The sequence below is a fragment of the Urocampus carinirostris genome, chromosome 11 (assembly GCF_059441175.1).
Source record: "Urocampus carinirostris isolate Australia breed hairy pipefish chromosome 11, RoL_Ucar_1.0, whole genome shotgun sequence".
Classification (NCBI taxonomy): Eukaryota; Metazoa; Chordata; class Actinopteri; order Syngnathiformes; family Syngnathidae; genus Urocampus; species Urocampus carinirostris.
Genome location: NC_142359.1, coordinates 29,815,212 through 29,829,834, shown reverse-complemented (window position 1 = coordinate 29,829,834; position 14,623 = coordinate 29,815,212). Strand labels below are relative to the sequence as shown.

The 14,623-nt window shown below is 41.7% G+C and overlaps 1 protein-coding gene across 1 annotated transcript in view; it reads left to right on the top strand.

The window, feature by feature from the left end:
* Positions 1–14,623, top strand: part of dock4b (dedicator of cytokinesis 4b) — a 151,962-nt gene that overhangs the window by 110,833 nt on the left and 26,506 nt on the right. The window contains exons 40-42 of the mRNA XM_088346703.1: positions 831–917; positions 7,716–7,892; positions 12,144–12,227. Of these exons, the coding sequence (XP_088202829.1) occupies positions 831–917; positions 7,716–7,892; positions 12,144–12,227 (348 nt within the window). The remainder of the gene's footprint in view (positions 1–830; positions 918–7,715; positions 7,893–12,143; positions 12,228–14,623) is intronic.

The following is a 14,623-nucleotide window of genomic DNA, read 5'->3' as shown; positions in this document are numbered from 1 at the left end:
TGATGTGGCTCACCTTGTCGGAAAGCACAAAGAGCGCTATTTAGAGAAACTGAGGATAGCTTTAGCATTGCTAGCTACCGACATATACAGTCTTCTTCATGACATATCCACACATCTAAACAAATCATCAGTCTGCCTGACTTTAGCCCAAACGATCTGTACCACTATATCGTAAATGGAGTATCCCCATACACCGGTGCTGATCTAAAAGCTTATTATAGTCTGGATGCTTACCAGTTTTGTGTAGCTGGTTGTCGTTGCTATGCTTAATTTTTTTGACAAATGCTGCCCCAGGGTGAAACGTCCCCTTCGCTACTAAAACACTTTGTATGACTGCAGATAAACATTGCTGTCTTCTGTCTTCATCAAGAGGAATCCAATTCCAGGCACAGGAATAAATCATGAATATTTGGATTTGTATTTTCAACCCCTTAAATGTATAAAAAAATCACAACTTTATGGTGATTGCACAGACATCCAAAAATGCAATACTTCGGCAATCTATACACGAACGAGTGTTCAACACGACATTATATGTTTTAACCTGGTTTGTTATTAAAGTTTTATTGCACAGTTTTATGTTAACTGTGACTATTCAGCATTATTTTTAGCCATTTTATGATGGCTGTTATTTTCCTTTTTTTATGCTTTTTACAGTCGCCGTGGCTTTTATAGCTTTTCCGTGGCAAGCGGCGTTGTCAGAAGTGACCTTGCGGCTCAGCCGAGGAGCTGAGTGCTTCGTTGTGACTTGATGGCCGCAGATATAAGACGTGACGTTTGACCTATGCCTTTGAGTGGATGCTTAAATGTCTGCTTGTGTGTTTCTGCAGAGCCTGTGGGTGGAGAGAACAACCCTGACGCTGGTCCAGAGCCTGCCTGGCATTTCGCGCTGGTTCGAGGTGGATAAACGAGAGCTGGTGAGCTTTAGCAATAACAACAATGGCGGTAAAGCGCCTTGCAAAAGTATTGGCGTCACAGAAACATTTTGGATAAATTGCTATATTTCAGGCTTCAAACTTATAAATAAAAGACTATTTTCTCAGAGTCACCAACACTTGCGACACAATTGTGAAAAGAAACAAAATATATGCAAAATGTTTTATTGTGCTAAAGAATGATAATTTGAAAAATATGTGTTGCAAAAATATTGGCCCCCTTTGAGTTATTTTTTTGTAAAACTTCCCTTTGCTACAATCACAGCGACAATTTTTGGGGGGGTGTTTCTATAACTTTTGCACATCTTAAACCAGTACTATTTGCCCATTATTTCTTAGATTGAATGGTGATTCTTTTGTGCACAGCATTCTTTTTAGATCATTCTACAAATGCTCTATATGATTGAGGTCCGGACTTTGGCTTTATATTGTTAGTTTCAAACGTCTACATTGTGGATTTTTCTCTATGTTTAGGGTCGTTGTCCTGTTGGAAAGTGAACCCGCACCCCTTTCTCAATTCTCTTGCAGACTCCATCAGATTTTTGCCAGAATTGCCTTGTATTTGGTTCCATCCATCTTTTCATCAACTCTAATGATCTTTCCAGTCCCTGCTAAAAAAAAGCAACCCCAGAGCATGATGCAGTCACCACCATGTTTGACAGTGGGGATGGTGTAATGCTTTGCATTCATCTGAAAATGTCAAATGTTGGTTTCATCTCACCAGAGCAACTTGTTTCACATGTTATTTGCGTCTCTCATGTGGCTTCTTGCAAAGGCCAAAAGACCCTTTTTATGTTATTCTTTCAAAATTCCCATTATCTTCTTGCTTCCTTTCAATAAAGGGCAGATGTATCCAAAGTACAACTAATAGTTGTCTTTTGCACAGATTGTCCAACCTCAGTTGTGTAAGCCTGCAGGTTATCCAATGTGACGATGACATCTTGGCTGCTTCTCTAAATAGATTTTTACTAGTTTTAGCTGAATGTTTACAGTGACGGCCAGGTGTTTGACGGTTTTCATTGGTTTTATGCTCTGTCCATTTTGATTTTATTGCTCGCACAGTGCTGTGGGAGATGTGTAAATGTTGCAAAATTGTTTTGTATCCCATTTCTGCTTTTAACCTTTCCACAACTTTATCCCAGACCTACTTGGACTGTTCTTTGATCTTCTTAATGCTGCATTATGCTGTCTGTTCAGGTGTGTTAAAATTGAGACTTTTTGACACACAGGTGTGTCCCATTTGTCATTGCTAGTCATTCAGGTCCTCGTTGGATCATTCAGAAGTCGTCAGGAAACTTCTGGGGTCAGCTGGCTAAGCTGAGAGAAGAGGGGGGCAATATTTTTAACACTTTTCAGTTTTTTTGTTGTAAATGTCATATAAAATGTTGAAATGATTTGGTTCCACATCACGATTGTGCCTCACATGTTATTAATTATTAGAAAATATTTTCAGTTTTTTAGCTTTAAGTTTGAAGCCTGAAATGTGGCAGTTTAGCAAAAAAGTTCTGGGAAAGCGAGGGTCAATACTTTCGCGAGGCACTGTATTCTTGTTTTGTGGACAGCCGTAATCCACTTTTCAGTTTGCAGGTTGCCATTAAGAGCAAAAGCACGTATCGATCGGAGCCATTGCAGTGAGCAACGACAGTCATGAGTTTGTTCTATTGGATGCCGTGCTAAACATCTAATTGCTTTTCTTCCATGACAAATGTCCAATTTATGAGAGGAAAGACTTTTATTTTTTTTTGCGTTTGGTTCGTGACCGGCATGAGAAAATGTCAATTTATGTCTGTGCTGCAAATTTGTCCAATATTTCGTTCAAGGGTAACCCAAAATTATTCAGCATCACAGATACAACTACTGTTATCCCTCGCTACATCACGATGCCTACTATGTGGCCTAATTGCTTTGCGTGTTGGAAAATATTCCGCCATCCATTGTCCTCAATTGCATTGCAAGCATTGCTGCAAGCTAGGAACAACAGAGCATCTTTTTGTCAGGCCAGGTGGCTCTTTTTTGCTGGTCTCTCTACCATAAAATGAACTGCACTCGTGCGGCCCTAATCCATTATGTCCAAAATCATAATGCTGCGAGGGGGGACTGGCAGAACACAATTCTGCCGGGCCTGGTGGCACTACTATATTATTTATATTATTTCCGCCTAAAATGATCTGGACTCATGCAGCCACAATCTGTTACCCCAATACCATTATGGTGCAGGCAGGGACCGGCAGAAAGCACTCTTGTTAGGAGGCGTTCCAGTCTGGTCCCTTTAAACTGAAATGTACAGTTGTGGCTGCTATCCACTATCCCTGGTCAACTATTGCTTAGAGAATGGGCCTGCAGGGCTTTTTAAAAATGTTTGGGTGGCTGAAATGTACCATTGTGGCCCTCTAAAAATAAACACTTTTTGGGCCGCAATCCATTATCCCCAGTTGACTATTTCTTAGAGAGGGGGCGCAGAGATCATATTTTTGTCATGCCTGGCGGCTTTATTTTGCCTTCTTTCAGCTTCAGTTTAACAGCAATCGTATGGTTGCGATACATTATCCCTGTTCGACTATTGCTCCGAGCAGGGGCCAGCAGAGAGCATTTTAAATGTATATGTGTGTGTGTATGTGTGTGGGTTGGGCTACCTAGCAGATTTTTGCATATCATGGGCCCCCATTGCTCGCGATAAATGAGAAGTTACAGTTATTGCTTTTCTTCCATGACAAATATCCAAAATCTACGGATCTGTTATTTTGTGCATTGGGTCCTTACTGGGATGAGAAAGTTCCAGTTTAAATCTGTGCTGATAACTTTCCCAAAATTATTTAGCTCTTTTTTGCACTTCGCAAACACAACTAATATGAGCCGTGTTAGAAAACAACCCTGCTTCCGAGACATATTAGCAATTAGCTCGTGAGCGCTAGGCACAAATTGCAAATTAGCAATGCGATCACACTTTAAAGAACCTCCAGTAATTGCTGACTTCAATTTGCTGGGCGAAAGTAGTTGGTGGCCACCTAAAAGGCCACATTAAGGATATTGATAGCTTCCATTTACTTAACCCAAAATGGAACTTATAATAATGGCGAGGTTTGAGTCATTATAAATCAGACCATGTCCATTATTTGGCTAAAAGTTAAAAACATTTAAGCATGGCGTTTGTGAAAAATGACACTTTTCACAACTTTAGATATAACGTGGAAAATTGTATAATCATGGAGAGCTCTTTGTTGTGCTATAGAGGATGAAGAAAACAAGTGAAAAATAATTTTAAGCAATATTATTCACAGGATGATCATAATAGCTTACTACAAAATATAAGAAAATATCTTGTATCTTTGGCATATTTTATTCTATTAGTATTGTTTATTTTTAGTTTTCACTCATTTTACTCGAAAAAAAGAATACTTAGAAATAGCAAAACTATTAAGACCATTTATCTATATTTAAGTGACTTTTCTCATTAAAGCAAACTTTATACTTTCAATACCATTTTCTTTTTTTAACAGAAAAATAAGTTAAACAATATTTTAAAGTAAATATCTTCATGAGATTTTTTTTTTTAAATTGTATTAAAACACAATATACAAAAATTATAGTTAAATAAATTTAAAAAATACTTAAAATATTTTTGTTCATTTTAAGGGTTATATTTTTTAGTTTAAAATATGTTTAAATAATTTTTTTTAGTAACATTATGTATATATTTTAACTTAATTTAATTAAAATACAATAACTAGTTAACTTAAAAGTTTAATTTTACTGGAATAATTAATTTTATATGTTTACTGCAGTTAATGGGGACGAGAACCCCCAAGGTATGCGGAAATCCACGAAGTAGAAACCTCCAACCCCCCATTTTTAACATGGGCTCTCCCAGCCCCCGCTTTTAGCAATAAGCATCTGGGGGTAATGGATCGTGGCCTCACAGGTACTGTTAATTGTAAGCAGAAGAATAAAAAGATGAGCTGCCATGCATGATAGATAGATCGATAGATAGATACTTTATTCATCCCCGCAGGGAAATTCACATTTCCAGCAGCATCCCTGAGCTGAGAACAATACAATAATAAAGCAAAAAGAATACAATATACAAATACCCAATGTGACGTGCAAATGCCCACTGTAGCGTGTTATATAGAATATCTAAATAGTGCTACCCAGAATACATATTGCAATCAAATTCAGTAATATGCAATGTAGGGGGTGTGGTTTAATGTGGGCTTTTACTCTGCCGGGTAGAGTTAAAAGGCCTCATGGCATGAGGAAGAAAAGATCTCTTCAGTCTGTCCGTAGTACAAGACAGTGACAGCAGTCTGTCGCTGAAACTGCTCTTCTGTCTGGAGATAATGCTGTGTAGTGGATGCGATGGATTGTCCATGATTGACCGCAGCTTTTCCAGTGCCCGTCTCTCAGCTACTGTTGTCAGGCTGTCCAGCTCTGTGCCCACAACAGAGCTCGCTTTCCTAGCCAGTTTATTGAGACAAGAGGCATCCTTCTTCATGACGCTGCCTCCCCAACACGCTGCCGCATAGAAGAGGGCACTCGCCACAACTGTCTCATAGAATATTTTCAGGAGCTTTTCGCAGAATTTGAAGGAGGCCAGCCTTCTGAGGAAGTAAAGTCGGCCTTGGCCTTTCCTACATAGAGCTTCTGTGTTGGCAGTCCAGTCCAGTTTGTTGTCCAGCTGCACACCCAGGTATTTGTAGGTCTGGACAAATTCTACACATTCTCCTTTGATGGTTACAGGAACCGGGTGAGTTCTAGTTCTCCTGAAGTCCACCACCATCTCCCTGGTCTTGGTGGTGTTCAGGTGCAGGTGGTTCGCGTCGCTCCATTGGACAAAGTCCTGAATCAATTTCCTGTACTCCTCCTCCTGCCCATTTCTGATACATCCCACGATCGCAGTGTCATCGGCAAACTTTTGCACATGGCAGGACTCAGAGTTGTACTTAAAGTCCGATGTATACAGAGTGAATAGGAACGGAGAGAGCACGGTCCCCTGCGGAGATCCTGTGCTGCTAACCACAGTGTCCGATGTACAGCACCCCTGTTTCACATACTGGGGTCTGCCTTCCAGGTAGTCCGTAATCCATTCTACAAGGTGTGAGCTAACTCCCATCTCTGTCAGTTTCCTACTCAGTAGCAGAGGCTGTATGGTATTGAAGGCACTGGAGAAGTCCAAAAATGTAATCCTCACAGCCCCCTTAGCCCTATCCAGGTGAGAGAGGGATCGGTGTAGCATGTATACTATAGCATCCTCCACTCCCACCTTCTCCTGGTAAGCAAATTGCAGAGGGTCGATGGCGTGACGGACTTGTAGCCTCAGGTGGTGCAGCAACAACCGCAAAAATGTTCTCCCAGCAGTCGCTCTCAGCAATAGTCAGCTGGGGAAAACGTTGCAGTTCCTATGATGCGGGACACAATGGAAGACTCCAATAGCCCAGACCGGAAAAAAAGGCCCTCTGCTGGCCGACGCCTTGGTCATCTGTGAATAATAAACTGCGGCGACTACAGCAAATTTTATTTTAAGTGGGCCAGAATGGCACACATCCCGACAAAAGTACCTTCTGATGGTCATCGCTCACAACAATAGGGGATTCGGGATAAACGATCTTGGCTTCATGAGTGCAGTTCATTTTTGGCAGAATTATACGGTTAAAAGCTGCCAGGCCTGACAAAAATGCCTCTTACCAGCTCATGCTCGCTGCAGCAGGCAATGAGGGATTATGCGTTGTGAAATATCTTTATTTCCGCGGTGTACTGAGGCTGGGAGGCACGAATCACAAAGTAGCAAGTGATTACAGTATTATAAGGTAAAAAAAAAATCTCTAATGATGGAGTGCATTGTTTGAGTTGTCCTTTAAAAGGTTGAAAGTTAAATATTTTCTCTATTTAGTATGTGTTAACAGTGCCCAACTGAGCTAGGAGGAATGGCAAGTGGGAGAGGGGACGTCATGCTTGTCCCCTCAGGTTTTTTCTTGTTTGTATTTGGTAGTGTTGTATGAAAATGGTGAAAGTAAAAAGAGGCCTTCAATTACTGTCAAAATGCCAAGGCAAACCCCAAGAGAGATGAAAAGTCAAGTCATGTTTATTTGTACAGCCCTTAATCACAAGCGCTGCACGGAGGTTGCAGATCGAAACTTAGAGGGCAGAGCGTTTCACAGGACCGGGGCCCAAATGGAGAATGCTCTCGGACCTGCGGATTTCTTCTTGGCTCTTGGGATCACTAGTAAACCAAGCGAGGGCTAAGAGCAGGAACATAGGGGGAAATTAAATGTGAAAGACATGAGGGGGCAAGTCCATGTATATATATATATATATATATCTATATATATATATAAGGTGGCTAGAGTCATTTCTGACTCTTTTTGGGAGATTGATTCAGAGGAGGGGATTCCCAGCCCCTCGCTCAACCCAACTGAGGTGTTGGGAGTCATTAGGTGACCAAACCCCCCAATTCCATCCCCTAATGCTGAACGCCAAGCGGGGAGGCAATGGGTACCAATGTTTAAGTCTTAGGTATGACTCGGCCAAGGCTTGAACCACAACCTCCCAGTCTCGGGGCGGGCGCTATACCCCCAAGGCCACCAAGCTGGTCCATGTATAATTTTGTATAATACCAACATCACCTTAAAATGCCACCCGTTTAGTATTTTATTGTTTAACTATCAATTATGAAAAGTTTTCTATGAAACATTGACAATTGGATATATTTACCTTATTTTTCTGTTAAAAATAAGAGACTAGTTGTAGCGTCACTCTGTTTGACCATCTCAATTGCGCCTCCAGGTTGAAGTGAGCCCGTTGGAGAACGCCATCGAGGTGATCGAGAACAAAAACCTGCAACTGCGGACGCTCATCACGCAGTGCCAAAGTCGGCAGATGCAGAACGTCAACCCGCTCACCATGTGCCTCAATGGGGTCATCGACGCCGCCGTCAATGGGGGCCTGGCCCGATACCAAGAGGTACTCCGCCAACTGGATGCATGCTGTGAAAGTCAAGATGTGTGCTGGGAAAGTCAAGATACATGCTGGGAAGGTCAAGTGGCTGGTTTGAGTGTGGCGGCAGCATATGGAATTCTTAAAGGGGATAAAACTGATGAGTAACAAGGGTGGACTAAAGCCCCCCCGCACATCTGACGGCAATCGAATGTAAGGCCACTGCTGATTGGCATTTTGTTTTTGTTTCAGGTGTGGGGGGGCACTATTTGGAGGAAAACAGCACGGCGCCAATGGCGTCAGGTATCAAACATCCATCCATTAATCCATTATCTGCACCGCTTATACTCAGTATGGTCGCAGGGTCGCTAGAGCCCATTCCAGCTATATTTGGGCAGTGGACAAGAGACACCCTGGACTAGTCGCCAGCCAGTCGCAGGGCACACAGAGACACTCAACTCACTCAATCACACCAAAGGACACCTTGGACCGGCCAATTAACCTGACATGCATGTTTTTGGAACGTGGGAGGAAACCGGAGTGCCCGGAGGAAACCCACGCAAGCACCGGGAGAACATGCAAACTCCGCACAGGAAGGCTCGTAGCTGGATTTTAACCCATGGTTTCAGAACTCTATTTTAGAGATCAAAAATTTATAGAATAAAATTGTCTTTATTGATATTGATGACAAAGTGGTGAACATTGTTTACAACAAGATTAGATATGGCAATCCAGGAATAACATGTAGTAAAAAAACAAGAGAGAGTTAGGATAACACTAGCAAAAAATGATACTGTAATCCGTGGCTACTTTGCGCTTCATACTTCGTGGCCTCAGTGTATCGCAGGTTGACAAATATTTCGTGATCCATCATTCCCATATCCAATATTTTTGCATTCAGGAACTGACAGAGTGCATTTTGGTTACAGCTGGCAGTTTCTTTGCTGTTCCATCAAAATATGAACTGCACTTGTGTGTTTACAATCCATTACCCCTGATCGCATATTTCTGTCAGCATGGACTAGCAGAGCACACTTTAGTTAAGGCCCGGTCACACAGCCTTTCACGGGCGTATCGAGGCTGAATCACGGCCAGAAATTTCCGCCCGTGAAGCAGACGCTGTTGGACGCTTTGAGATTGCGATACAGATGAGATACAGCAGTGCTTTACACGCGGTCGGAAATTCACACGCGGTTGGCCACGCGAAAAAGTTTTGCGCTGCTCAAAACTTTAGACCACGGGTAACCGCGGGCGGCACACGTGGTACACACGAGGTAATGACGCGGTACAGACGCGGAACGACGTGTTGCGGCCGCGGCCAGGGCGTGGTTACACGCGGGTAGGACGCGAAATTTTAGCGGGTAATCGCGGGTGGAGCACGGTCATAGCACGTTTGTTCCGCGCCTGTATCGCGGTGTTATCATGTGAATTAGCGTGTGTAACGCGTGTGACGTCAAACGCCTTTCTCCGCGTATATACAGCGCGATTTGCCGAGCACACGTCAGTTGTGCTCGAGACGTCAAGGGGTGGACATAGATCCCCGTCACCGTAGTGACCTTGTCTTAATCCATTTTTATTTCTTGACATTTCTTTTCATTTCATAACAAGATAATAAAATAAAAATGAAAAACTATTACAATAATAACATATTGGCTTCTTCTTCGGTGCCATAGCTTGAAATCTTGATCTTCACGGGACTGTGTCTTGAGCAGTTATGATTTCTACAGCCCGGCTCGGCAGCTTTTATACCCGTGGTCCACACGCGGAAATGACGTGGAACTTACGCGATGAGGAAGCCGGCGTCTGTTTTGCGGGCATACCATGGATAAACCGCGGGTTAGCCAATTTTGCGCATTTTCTACCGCGGGCAACCACGGGCAAAAAAAAATCGCAAAATTTTACCTGCGATACAGACGCAAAAGGCTGTGTGACCGGGCCTTTAGACCTGGCGTTTTTCTTTTTGTTGTTTCAGTATTTCTACCTAAAATGAACTGTACTTGCCTGCCAGCAACAGGGATGTGATTTTTCCGACTATAGTCGGAATTCCGACTTTTTCACTTGCGTAGCAAACAAATCCGACTGTCTCACTCTTTCCTTTATTGCTCTGGCGCACCCTGGTGGCCGTTAGAAAAATTGCATAAATTGGCCACATCGTTGCACAAGCTGCAGGGTCTGAACTACATTTGAACTGACCTTGCAGTATTTACAAAAAAATTCAGGTATGTGGGCAAATTATTTTGTTATTTAAATCTTCTAAAGATGTTAAATTATTAATTTAAGCATGGTTTTGGACAAGTAAATTGCTTAAAACCCAGGAGCTTTGGGGGGGCCTCGCCCCCCAGTGCCACCACGCCACCGCGCCCCCCCCGCCCCACCCCACCCCCAGGGCACTGCCCTGGGCCCCCGAACCCTCGGCTAGGTTTCAGACTTTTTCTCCTCACCTCAATCACATCCCTGCAGCAATCCATTATCCCCAATACCATATTTTTTGTGAGCAGGGAATGAAAGAAGACACTTTTGTTGGGAGGTTTGCCCCTCTAGCCCACCATAATTAACGACACTCATGCGGCCATGATCTGTTATCCCCAATCCCATATTGCTGCTAGCAGGGACTAACAGAATTCTCTCTTTTTGTCCATTCTTTCTGCCTAAAATGAACAGCACCCATGCGGGTCGGGATTCGTTATCCGCCGGTCAACTGTTTCTGTGTACGGGGGGGTAGGGAGGAGTAGGGGGCTGGGTTGGGCGCATGGTAAATGGGTGGGGTCTACTTCTCGGATGTTCACGTATCACTGGGGTTCAATGACAATTACAACTATTTCAATTCTGGTTCACATTAACCACGATAAACGAGGTATTGCAGTGTCATTTTTATTATTACTATTATTACTTGGAGTAGATAGACGCCTTTTAACAGGAAAAGAGACCTCTCAAATGTTTTTTTCATCTTCAACAAGGCGAGTGGACTCGCTCACCATGTCGCATAGCAACTGTCCGCTCCTCAAATAGGCAGGGCGGGTGTTTGTGGCGAGCTGTTTACATTGACAGCAGTACTTTTATAATGAGCGATGCTTTCAAGAGATTGTATTTTACTGCAGCAACGCCGTGAAAAAAACCTAAAATCCCAGCATGATTCCCATTGACAGCTGTGGCGCATAGTTCCCTGACAAATTAAGGCAGAATTGGAGTGATTAATATTCAGATTGATTGCTTTAATATGAGCCCAAGTCCCTTTGGGAGGAGGCGAAGGGTTTTATATCTGTGTTGCTCCCAACCGCCCGCCCCATTGTGGTTTATTTTCTAATTAGACTTTTTCTAATGATTGACAAAACAGCGTATGCTTTAGAATTTGAAATAGATACTATTGTGTATTGAATACTTTTACTTAATGAGTGTCGTGTATGACCAAATCAGTAAAATAATTATTAATTGATTCTATTAATTATTTTAAAATAGTGTTCCTCATTTAATGCACCGACCCTTCAACCTCTTAATTATCGATATCATAAAATTATTAAAAGTGTTTTTATTCCAACTAATTTAGATGTATTCAATTTATTTCAACAATAATTTTTGTTTTTCTCATTTTACTGTTGCAGTTCTAATTCCATAATTTTTATTAATATGTTTCCATTTGTTTTGTTATTTATTTATTCATTTATTGTTTTATACATTTACTTTTCTTTTACTCTTTTGATTTCCATGATTTTAAATTATTAATATTTCATTTTCTTTGTATTTTTGTGACTGTTTTTATGTATTCTATTTTCTGTATACACATGTTGCTATTTTAATTCCATTATTTATGAATAATTCACATTTTCAATATATTTTTATTACTGTCTTTTATCTATTTATTTTTATTTTTCTGTTTTTATTTCCATTATTTTAATTTATTAGTATTTAAATGTTTACATTACAGTTTCGTTAAAAGGTTTATTATATATATTTGTATTAATTATGTTTTCCCATTATTTTTATCCGTTTTTATCTATGCTTCAAAATTAAAAAAAAAATATTTATAATATTTTTTTTATGTATTTATTATGATATTGTTTCACCTACTTTTGTTCATCTTTTAACTTGGGAATTTTTTGCCACCATATAATTGTCCTCTACATCAATTGATATGCTTGTTTGTTATTTAGCTCATAAAAGTTCATTTTTAAATCTGTCAGCCTGGTGGGATTTTAGATAACAAGGAAAAGAGGCAAACAACCAAAAAAATCTCTCATGCTGTTCCATGTTTGTGCCTAACAGATGTTTTTCTTCACACAGGCCTTTTTTGTGAAGGACTACATGATGAATCACCCTGAGGACGGCGAGAAGATCGGGCGCCTGAGAGAACTCATGTTTGAACAGGTTGGTAACAGGAGATTAAAGCCACAGTAAGGTGTTTTTGTTTGTTTGTTTTTGTGATGTCCCTGGCTCCCCCCACACTCACAAAACAGCTTTAAAAAAAGTAAAGATTGCTTTCTTTCACAAAGTTTGTCAAAAAGACACTAGCGCCAATTCTCCATTATTATTAACCATAAAAGAGAGGGGTTTTGGGCATATTAAATCAAGAGAAACAATTTTCCTGATTAGTCTTGGAACGCAATCGGATTTTACTGAAGGAGCTTGCTGAAGTGACTAGCGAATTGAAGGATTTTTTTCCCTTAAGCAGTGTTACATTTGTTGTGTTGAAGAGTAAGGTTACGCCAGTCTACGATTCCCCTGTTGTTTATGGTCAGGAGCTGTAGTTATGACCAACAGATCACAATCCCAGTTTCCCACTAAGGAGGTTTGGGTATCTAGTTCAGATTTCTTGAGGACCCCTCCCTAGTATAGTGTTGTAGGCCTGAACACATTGTTCACTAGCTCCTGATTGGTGTGGGTACACTATTGGATTCTTAATGAGGAAGACATGGTTGATTAATATGCAGTGCTGTCATTATTTATAGTTAGGAGCTGAGTTTATGGCCCACTGGACCTGCGTTTAGTATCCCTTCCTCAAAAGTTGTTCCGGGCATGAACACTCCTGAGAAACTGTGTTCCTGATTTGCCTGTGAAGCATATTGTATTCTTCTGAACTGAAGTGGCTGGAGAGGACATATTGCTTTCCTTAAGATGTATTGAATTTATAGTCTTAAAGAGGAAGATGAGGTTGGTCAATTCACAGTCCTACCATCGTGTATGGTCAAAAGCTGTAGTTATGACCCACAGAACACATTCACAGATACCAGCTTATACGGTTTCGGTATCTAGTTTATACGCCTTGGGAATGCTGCAGGATTCATATGAAAGAGCAAGATGAAGTGGCTGGGCATTGGGTAGTTTTTTTGGGAGATTAGTTCTAATGCCTCCCTGGAGAGGGGGCCCAGGCGTGCCTTACTAAGAAACATTCTGGGGTTGAACCAGGAAACACTGGAGAGACTCTTCTGGAGGAGTGAGATGAAGTGAATGGGGAGTGGAAGATTTGCTTGCTTGCACCTAATGTGTTACAAAATGAGTTTAGCTCAATCAATTTCCATTCCTACAGTCTTTTATAATCAACAGCGTGATCCATAGAAAACAATTTCTACTACCCAACTGAGGTTGTTCAGTTATAGTTAAAAGCCTTCCTAAGAGGGTGTTCTGGGCATAGATACATCGGAAAAACTATGTGCTTGACAGTTCTACAACTGCTGTTTAATTTGTCTCAAGGAGCAAAGACGAATAGGCTTGGGAGTTGAAAATCAGGCCCATCTCTAGCTGTGCTCAAAATCCATTAAAAGAAAACTATCACTTGATTGAGAGAGAACGTCGAAAGACATGACCACGGATTGGAGGCAATCCAAACAATTCTGGGCAAATTTCATTGCTTTAACAGTGCTGCTTTTGATGCCTGACTGCTCTCATCAAGGTGCATTCAACTAAGAGTGCGGGAAAAAAAAAGCAGGACACATCTGTTAGCATGATCATGCGCCGGCAGCATATGTTGAATTTGAATATTGAAATTCAGGCGGCTGGCAAGGGCAAGAATGCGTGTTTGGAAAAAGGCCACAGGGTAGGACGAGGACGGTCAGGAGGAAAAGAAACAAACGAGGCAAGAAGGAGGAGAAAGGAAGCGACGCGGGGCGTGCTACGCTTGGCCGACCATCGGCGTGACCTCCTTGGGAGGAATTTTGAAAAATAGTCGTGGATTAAACTGCCCCAGAAACTGTCACATTGATGTTATCTGCTTGATTTATGTCAAGTCAAATCCCTTAATCACTAAAGTCACAAGGGCTGCACAAACCATCATTGCCACATCACCTGATCTTAAACCTACAAGAGGGCAGGGAACTCGAAAACTTCAGCGTGAGGATAAATAACCAAGAAACCTTGCCAAAGGATTGCACATGGGGTAGTGAAATTCACCATTTTGAAGTAAAAAAAAGTGACCGACGTGATTACCGTAAATTCCGGACTATAAGCCGCTACGTTTTTCCCAAACGTTCAACCCTGCGGCTTATTCAGAGATGCGACCAATTTATGTAATTTTTCTAACAGCCGCCAGCGGCGCTCGAGTTCAAGGCACATGACGCAGTTTACAAGCTAAACGCAATCAAGCAGTCCGATGAAGAAGGAAACAGAGCTACCGCACGCAATCTGTACCTTGCGAGCGTGTTGCTGGCGTGTTTTTGAATAAGGGAGCGTTGGGCGATGCCTATGTGACAAAGTCTCTCTCCTATGTTAAAGGAGGACAACTTTGATGACGACAGTTACAGGGAGGAAGATGAGAACGGTTTACCGTG